This window comes from Mangifera indica, unplaced genomic scaffold (genome assembly GCF_011075055.1).
Source record: "Mangifera indica cultivar Alphonso unplaced genomic scaffold, CATAS_Mindica_2.1 Un_0024, whole genome shotgun sequence".
Taxonomy (NCBI): Eukaryota; Viridiplantae; Streptophyta; class Magnoliopsida; order Sapindales; family Anacardiaceae; genus Mangifera; species Mangifera indica.
In genome coordinates, this window is record NW_025401116.1 from 344509 (window position 1) to 353141 (window position 8633).

At 35.6% G+C, this 8633-nt stretch overlaps 1 protein-coding gene across 3 annotated transcripts; it reads left to right on the forward strand.

Annotated features, from left to right (window-relative positions):
• Nucleotides 1-8633, forward strand: LOC123206111 (long chain acyl-CoA synthetase 9, chloroplastic-like). 3 transcript variants are annotated; one of them, XM_044623243.1, is made up of 13 exons: nt 1-18; nt 292-326; nt 1814-2304; nt 2449-2529; nt 3377-3646; nt 4107-4238; nt 4352-4525; nt 4623-4852; nt 6660-6777; nt 7289-7420; nt 7504-7638; nt 7707-7913; nt 8257-8633. In XM_044623243.1, the coding sequence occupies exons 3-13, from the start codon at nt 1858-1860 to the stop codon at nt 8419-8421; spliced, it is 2091 nt and encodes a 696-aa protein (XP_044479178.1). In that variant the 5' UTR covers nt 1-18; nt 292-326; nt 1814-1857; the 3' UTR covers nt 8422-8633. The 3 variants fall into 3 exon arrangements, with proteins under 3 accessions (XP_044479178.1, XP_044479176.1, XP_044479177.1); XM_044623242.1 differs by lacking the exon at nt 1-18 and adding an exon at nt 118-199; XM_044623241.1 differs by lacking the exon at nt 1-18 and having other exon boundaries at nt 109-326.

The window sequence follows — 8633 nt, forward strand, 5'->3', positions numbered from 1 at the left end:
ACGGGCTTTGGATTTTAGGTAAGGAAATGTGATTTTTGCCTTTAAGGGGTGGAAAGGGGTTGTAGGCCAACCCTTGGGTGGAAACATTTAATTCAGCCAACGCTGAAAACTAGTCTTACTCAGAATCACTACCTGTATCTCCAAATCACTCCGCTCTCGATATTTCCGCCGAATTTTTAAAACCCCCCTCGTTTCAATCGTAAACTACCACTCTAACCCATCGAGTCTTTCGCTTCTTTCTTCTTCTTCTTGTAATGCTGATGACTTGAATTTGCTTTTGTTTCTCTTCAGGGCGCCGCATTGCTGATCTGGGTTCTTTGTTGCTGGTATTTTCCTATCACTTCAATTTTTTTTTCTTGAGATGGGTCTCTTTTCTTTTCTTTTTGGCTTTTTTGTTTCATAAATTGGTTGTGCATCTTTTCGGTAATGTGTGAGGCTGATCAAACTTCTGTATTAGTGCATACAGCACAGTTTTTTTCTTTGTGGGATTTATCATTCATGTGGTGGTTTTTGTTATGGTTTTTGTACTCTTCTCTTACTTGTGTTATGACTTTTGGTTGTTTTTGCATTACGTTTAGGGGATCGATGTCGTGTAAAAAGCTTCTTCCTTTTGTTGGAAGAAGGTTAATTGCTTGTTAAGTTTTGAATGAAGTTGAATGCCTGAATATAAGAGGGGTTAAAGAAAGTCAATTCCTATAGTTGACTTAGACGTATCTCGTGTTTGTGTTTCAGAGTTTTAGTAAAATTGAAAATTATCCTCAGAAATGAATTTCCTTTTGATGCTGATTTTAATGATGCGGTGGAAGAATAAAGAGTCGCAGAGATTGGTCTCGTTACTGTGTAAAATTTTTGATTGAGAGAAAGTTATGTTTTGCTACCTTTTCTTTTTATTATACTTACGGACTGACTGAAATAAGCTGCATTTCTTTAGAAAGATGTTTGATTGAGAGAAAGTTACGACTTTCAACTTCTTCTTCGTCTTTCAGTTACCGACTGATGAAACAAGCTGACTTTCTCTTTAGAAAGATAATCTGCCATGGCTATGAGTTTCAGACATTTACACCGGTTTACACTTAATATTATAATTATTCTTCTTGAAAGCCTGATGTTTAATAGGGGTGTTCAAAATCGGTAAACTGAACTGGTTTATCAATTTTTTGAACTAAACTGAATTTTCCGTTTAAAAAAAATATGAACTGAAACCGAATTGATTTAAAGATTAACTGATTTTGAGCTAAAATGAAAATACCAATTAAGCGAACTAAATTTTTGGTTAGCTGGTTTTTGAACCGAATTTCAAAAAATTATTTTATTTTATTATTTTTTTCAAATTTTTTGAAAATATGTTCAATATTTTATGTATTTTTTATTCAACTTTTTAAAAACCGGTTCGGTTCGGTTAACCGGTTTTGAAAATATAATAAACCGTTAATTGAATCAAAAAACCAGATTTTCTATATTTTTAAACCGGTATACAAACCGGTTTTGAAAATAACTTATTTTTCGGTTCAGTTTGGTTATCGGATAATTTTGAACACCCTTATTGTCTAATAGTGTAGTGGCTGGTGTATATTATATAGATTTCATGGTCAATAAATATAGTTAGTGTTTTGTAGTAAAAAGACTGAAAGAAAAAATGTCTTACGACCTAGCCATTTTATCTCAAACTTAACTTTGCCTGCTCAGCTTAACTATAAAGCTTAAAATATTAGTTGACAATTTGGTTTCATCTAATAGTGTCTTTGCTAGACTCAATTACCATTTTTGCTGATCATATTTTAATTAAAATGGTTGAATTTGATTCTGTTATTAGGATTTAAACTGGTATATTTTTCTGGGGCTAAACAATCTCTGAAGATGACTCCCTATGTTGTTGGAGTCCTTGTTCCTCTAGTTTTCACTGTTCTGTTTCGGAATTCCAAGAATTCAAAGAAACGAGGAGTGCCCATTGATGCTGGTGGAGAACCTGGTTATGCAATAAGAAACTCGCAGTTTCCTTCCCCTGTAATCTCAGCTTGGGAAGGTATTTTTACTCTTGCAGAACGATTTGAACTTTCATGCAAGCAGCACTATAATAGGTGCTTGCTTGGAACTCGGAAATTAATTTCAAGGGAGAATGAAGTCACTGAAGATGGAAGATCCTTTGAGAAGCTTCATTTGGGAGAGTATGAGTGGCTAACTTATGGTGAAGCATTTGAAACTGTGTGCAACTTTGCTTCTGGCCTAGCTCAACTTGGGCACAGAAAGGAGGAAAGGGTCGCAATTTTTGCTGATACAAGAGCAGAATGGTTTCTTGCGTTGCAGGTATTACCTTATTTATCACTGAATATCATAAGTTGCAGAATTTTTTGAGAATTTGTTAATCATCAGTTCTACAGAGACACAACTTATTGTCCCATTTGCTTGCTGTGGTATTATGATATAATTGATGTGGTTTTCTTGTATTAGGGTTGCTTTAGACGCAGTGTCACTGTGGTCACTATTTATGCATCTTTGGGAGAGGAGGCTCTGTGTCATTCATTGAATGAGGTTCTCTTTTTTATCTCTTGCTCTATTTGTAAAAGAAGTGGTCAACAGAAGTGAATGCTCAAATCATTGCTTGTATACATGTTTGAACTGTTAGTTGTAATCTGAGGGAACAGATTTATGTCTTTGTTCTTTGCATACTTACATGTATTTTGTTTGAGCAACTGAGCCTGACTCACTACTTTGAACAACTACAGCATGGTTTATTAAAATTTCTTTAGCTCTTTTCCTTCTTGCTGGTTAATTATACTGACAGTCTTATTTAGATAGATTATGGCAATTTGAGGCTGATCTCTTAAAGTAATATTATATCATAGATTATGTATTAGGACCATCTATAAGTTATTTTGCAAACTTTCCTAAAGCAATAAAATTGTTTCATTTGCTTATAGTTTTTTGAATTGTGAATTTTTATCTTTTGTTTAGGTTTCAACATTCCTGTTTCAATGCATAGATCTTGGTCTTTAGCTAGCTAATGACACTAGTGCATGGTTGTTTGGTAGGTAAAGCAATTTCAGTTTAGTTTAATCTAAGAATTAAAAATTAAAAAAAAAATTGTGCCGGTAAAATTTTTTTTTTTTGTATGGTTGGCAATTTCCTCAACTTTAGCATTCCATATGTTTTCCTTCATATTATGAAAGTACAATTTTTCTTCCCAACATTCTGATTTCTCTTGTTTAAGTTAGAGCTATCATGTCTAGATTGCTATTTTTTCCTGCTTGTTGGAACATTTAATTGAATGAAAATGGAAAGAAAATTACCTTATAGACCATTGGAGTTAGCATGGAGGCCTTTTATTTGTGTTACTGCTATCCAATGTCTAATTTTACTTTTCATTCTTTTTCTTTAGACAGAGGTTACAACCGTTATTTGTGGGAGCAAAGAATTGAAAAAGCTTGTAGATATAAGTGGACAGCTTGACACTGTGAAGCGTGTGATATGTATGGATGTTGACATTCCATCTAATGTCTCATCAGTTGAGCAAAGTGGTCAGTGGAAGATGATTTCATTTGCTGATGTATTGAGTCTTGGCAGAGAAAATCCTATCGATGCTGAGTTACCTGCTCCAGCTGATATTGCGGTTATAATGTATACAAGCGGGAGTACTGGATTGCCTAAGGTTAAGCAATTTTATCTGTTATGAATCTTGTACTTTCTCATAAGCTTAAGTCTTGTAACTGGTTTCTAATTGATTTCTCAATCATTGACTAATTTCTAGATCAGATAGACTAGTTTGGTTTTGCTGCTTTAATCCAATCTCAAGCTTGTGCAATCATTTTATTCCAATCCATTCTCTTTTAGAACTCCAAATTCTTGGAACTGAATTGTTATCCAAGTGCAAACTGTATCATTCATTTATGACAAATATTTATAGTAATTGTGAATGATAAATTTAGTTTTTCTGTCATATGTCTGGCTTATAACCTCCATTAATATTGGAATAGTTCTTGTCATTTTGGATTTTTTACAGCTAGCTACAATTTTTTCTGAGATGTTTGAATTTTATGATATTTTTTTTCGGTTGAATGAGATTGAATTTCTATTGAATCAACCACATCCATGAAACCAATTTTGTGCAGGGTGTGATGATGACACATGCCAATGTCCTATCTGTATTTTCTGCGGTCATGACACTTGTCCCTAACCTTGCAAACAAGGATGTTTATATGGCATACCTTCCTCTGGCTCACATCCTTGAATTAGCAGCTGAGGTATATAGCATTTAGTACAATTTGTGGGTCTTTCTTCCATTCATTTTCATAAAAGTTAATCTGTTTTTTTATTTCTTTGTGAGTTAACTTTTCTAACTTTGTGTGTATTGCAGAATGTAATTTCTGCTGTTGGAAGTGCCATAGGATATGGTACCCCTTTGACTCTTACTGATACATCAAACAAAATAAAGAGAGGAACAAAGGGGGATGCTACTGTATTAAAGCCAACTCTTATGGCAGCTGTCCCTGCAATACTTGACCGTGTTCGAGATGGCGTGCGGAAGAATGTTAGTTACTGTCTTGATTGATATATATTTGTTTGTGTTATCCTGATTACTGAACAAGGTCTCTTGCATTGATGCTGAAATATGTCAAACACTTCAGGTAGATGCAAAAGGTGGACTTGCCAAGAAATTGTTTGACTTGGCATATTCTCGTAGGATGTCTGCAATAAATGGTAGTTGGTTTGGATTTTGGGGCCTGGAAAAGCTTCTGTGGAACTTTCTTGTGTTTAGAAAGGTTCGAGCAATTCTTGGAGGTCGGGTGCGGTTTGTGCTTTCAGGAGGTGCTCCACTTTCTGGTGATACTCAAAGATTCATTAACATTTGTCTTGGGTACGTGTGCCTAGAGTATATTTTAGCTGATCTTTACTAAGGTTATGAGCACACATGAGTTTTGTCGTGCCATGCTTATATACTTGAAACTTACATATCCATCATCTAAATTTGACTGTGATATAAAAGCACTGAAGTGCTACTAAGTCCTGATGATTATTAGGTTCAAGGACTAGACTGTTCTTTACAAGACAAAGATTTAAGTTTGTTATTTGCCCTCTTAACACATTACAATTTAATACGTGTGGATATTCATTTTTAGTTTTAGAAGATGTCTATTTTTGATTTTATGTTGCACTTAGTTACTTAATTCCCTATAAATGTCTTTATATTCCTCCTAAAAGAAGTATTAACTTCAACTTTGTATTTGATTCAATTAATCTGTAAAATTAGAAGTTGATGCAAATAGTCATTGGGGCAGAAGGTAGTGTTTGGCTCGTGCTTGCTCACCTACCTTAGAGCTCAAGCTCGAGCTTGAGACAAGAATGGATGATTTGAGTTCAACTTGAAAAATTATTATACACCCTTTAATTTTTAAAATATTATATGCAAACCCCATAATTTATGTATTTATCAATCACCCCCAATATTCAAAGTCAAGGAGCAGACTTTTAGAACTGTAAATACAAGATTTGAAGCTATTACAACTATATTGATATTTTGCTCAAGCCAAATCGTGAGTTTGTGAGCTCACTGAATTAGCCAACTTCAAGCTCAAGCTCAGCTTGAGAGCCGACCTCGAGCAACTTGACTCGTTTATGCCCTTAGTTCATTTAGATGTTAATATAGAAAACAGTGCCTAGACAAACAGACCTCTGCAGCCACTACTTGGCTCTGTTTTATGCTACAATGTTGCTGATCATGGAGCTAGTCCATTAGTCTATTCCCTTATTTGTTTTATTGTAATTAATAATGAGGTTTAATTTGCTAATATTATTGATCTTTGCAACTCTCCTGGAGCGGTTTGTAGGTGTATAAGTTTTAGTTTTTGATAGAGAATTAGGTTGAAGCTTGTTAGAGCCAGGGATTTAGGTAACCTGCAAGGGAAGGTAATAGGAAGCACAGGCGGCACACACGGGAAGTTATGAAAACATAGAAACATGGAAAGAATAAGAGTAGGATTAAGGATGGAGAGAAGGAAACATGGAACATGACGAAAACATGCATGGGCAGTTATAAAATGAGCAAGTATAAAAGAGAGATTGGGGAAGAAGAGATGAGAGAAGAAATTGGCATTTGCTTGGGCAGCTTTTGGCTGATTAAGGGAGAGAGTTGGCTCCTCAAATGCTGGATAAGAGCAGTGTCCTTTGCTGGGGTGGTGTTGTATTTGGTCAGGGAATATTTCGTGATTGTCAAATGTAGTTTATAACACTTACTTTCCTTGTTGATTCTATTGGTTGATTGTTCCAATTAGTTGTTTATAGAGTTTGTCGGGTTCCTTACAATGCCATGGTGATCAGTGACCTGTTGCTATATAATTAGATTAATGTGAGGAGATTCCAGGCTTGAGGACACTTTGAAATGGATGTGTTAAGTGAAAACTTATAGCATAAGGTTAGCAAACCTGGTTGTGGCCCATAACTCTTCAATTCAAGCTATTTAGATGTATATCTTAATCAACAGGACACATTGGTACTTGGACAGAATTAGTCAAAAACTTTCAATTATGATAGTGCATTAATTTAGGATACATTGGTACTTGGACAGTGCTGTAATAGTTAGTGAACATATATCTTCTGGAGCATAATTTCTCGTTTATTTTCATTCTAATATTTGTAAGCCTAACATAATTGATGCTATATTCCAGTGCTCCAATATGCCAAGGATATGGTCTTACCGAGACTTGTGCTGGTGGTACCTTCTCTGAGGTTGATGATATGTCTGTTGGTCGCGCTGGTGCTCCGCTTGCTTGCTCATTTATTAAGGTATGAAAGTGACTGATAATCCTTCCTCTGGGCATTTTATGGGAAAGTGATGGACAAATATTATGCACTTTTCCTGGGGAACTTTGCTAAGATTACTTCATTCATTTATTCCTGTTCTATGTTATTGTTTCAACTTCATGTGGATAATTTCATGCACAAAGTACACCACAGCACCTCTTTCCTCATTTCTCTGCTTCTCCTTATCTTTATGTGCCTTTGCATGCACATGCACACTTGTTCCCCCTTGGATGTGTTTTCCTGTATGTAAGTACATCTACTTGTGCTGAACCTTTCAGTTTCTCCTTGCTCTCTTTATCTAACCTTTAAAAAATCATCTACTGTAGTCAGACTTGATTTATTCTCTTCACTTGAGACTCACTAGCTAGTGCTTCTTTAATGAGATTTTCTCTTTTAATATGATTTATTGTACTTGCAGTTTGATCATCTCATTGTGATTGTTTATCAGTGGTTCTATTTTCAGTCATAATTATATAAGGTCTTCCTTTTTCAGCTAGTAAATTGGTCTGAAGGTGGTTATTTAACTTCTGATTTGCCAATGCCCCGTGGAGAAATAGTAATTGGTGGTCCAAATGTCACAGTCGGATATTTCAAAAATGAAGAGAAAACAAAGGAAGTGTACAAGGTCTGAGTTTCATAAATATTGACTAACTGCTATGGAAAGAAATTTGGGAGTTTCCAATATGACAATCTTTTATGTGGTTGAAGGTCGATGAGAGAGGAATGAGGTGGTTCTATACAGGTGATATAGGGCAGTTCCATGCTGATGGTTGCCTTGAGATAATTGACCGCAAGAAAGACATAGTCAAGCTTCAGCATGGAGAATATGTCTCCTTAGGAAAGGTAAAAGTATTGCTTTTAGAACATGTGTCGTCAAATGCGCTTAAGGACTAATATGATTTGTCCTGCAGGTTGAGGCGGCTCTCATAGTGAGTCCATACGTGGACAACATAATGTTGTATGCCGATCCATTTCATAGTTACTGTGTTGCTCTTGTGGTGGCTGCTCAGGCTGCTCTGGAAGCTTGGGCTGCCAAGCAAGGGATTAGTTTTAATGATTTTGCTGCATTGTGTGAAAAAGAAGAATCAGTGAAGGAAGTGCATGCATCTCTCGTAAAGGTAAACTTTTAGGAATTCATATTTAACATGATGGCAAGGAGTCTTATTTTTCAAGTTTTAAAAGTGTCTTCATGTGCTCTTATGTTCTTGTGAACTCTTCTCATCATTTATATGGCACAAAACACTTAAAAAAGCACTTGTAACACGCTGTTGAGAGCTCATATTATTGAACACATTAAGTTGTTTTGTCGAAATGCCCGGCTGAGCAGCAGCCATGGTCATATTATTGAACAATTTTGAATACTCTCTCTTAAGCTTTTGAGTACAGTATGTAAAATCTGAAAGACGTTATTTGCTTCAGTTGTAATAACCTCTGATATTTTGGTTATTTCATGATTTACAGGCAGGTAAGAATGCACGTTTGGAGAAGTTTGAGATCCCAACCAAGATCAAATTGCTTTCTGAGCCATGGACTCCCGAATCAGGTTTGGTCACCGCAGCTCTTAAGCTTAAAAGAGAGAATATTAGGAAGGCATTTGGCGACGACCTTGCAAGATTATATGGATGATTACAATACTCGGTTCTGTTTCAAACTCTGCCCGGGTGCTACTTACCTTCAATCATCTCAAATCTTTCTCTTGCTCTGTGTTTTTGAAGTTGATTTCCCTTATTAATCTTACTTGTAGGTTTCCCATCACAAGCCTACACATTTTCCTTTGACTGCTTCCACTTTGACCTTGTTTAGGCAATATGAAATTAATTAGGTGAAATTTGGTTCCA

Bases quoted from the DNA above. Each gene is read 5' to 3' on its own strand.
- LOC123206111 (XM_044623243.1), top strand. From the start codon at position 1,858: ATGACTCCCTATGTTGTTGGAGTCCTTGTTCCTCTAGTTTTCACTGTT. The intron at 2,530-3,376 runs GTTCTCTTTTTT...CTTTTTCTTTAG, and splicing joins TGTGTCATTCATTGAATGAG to ACAGAGGTTACAACCGTTAT. The intron at 6,778-7,288 runs GTATGAAAGTGA...TTCCTTTTTCAG, and splicing joins TTGCTTGCTCATTTATTAAG to CTAGTAAATTGGTCTGAAGG.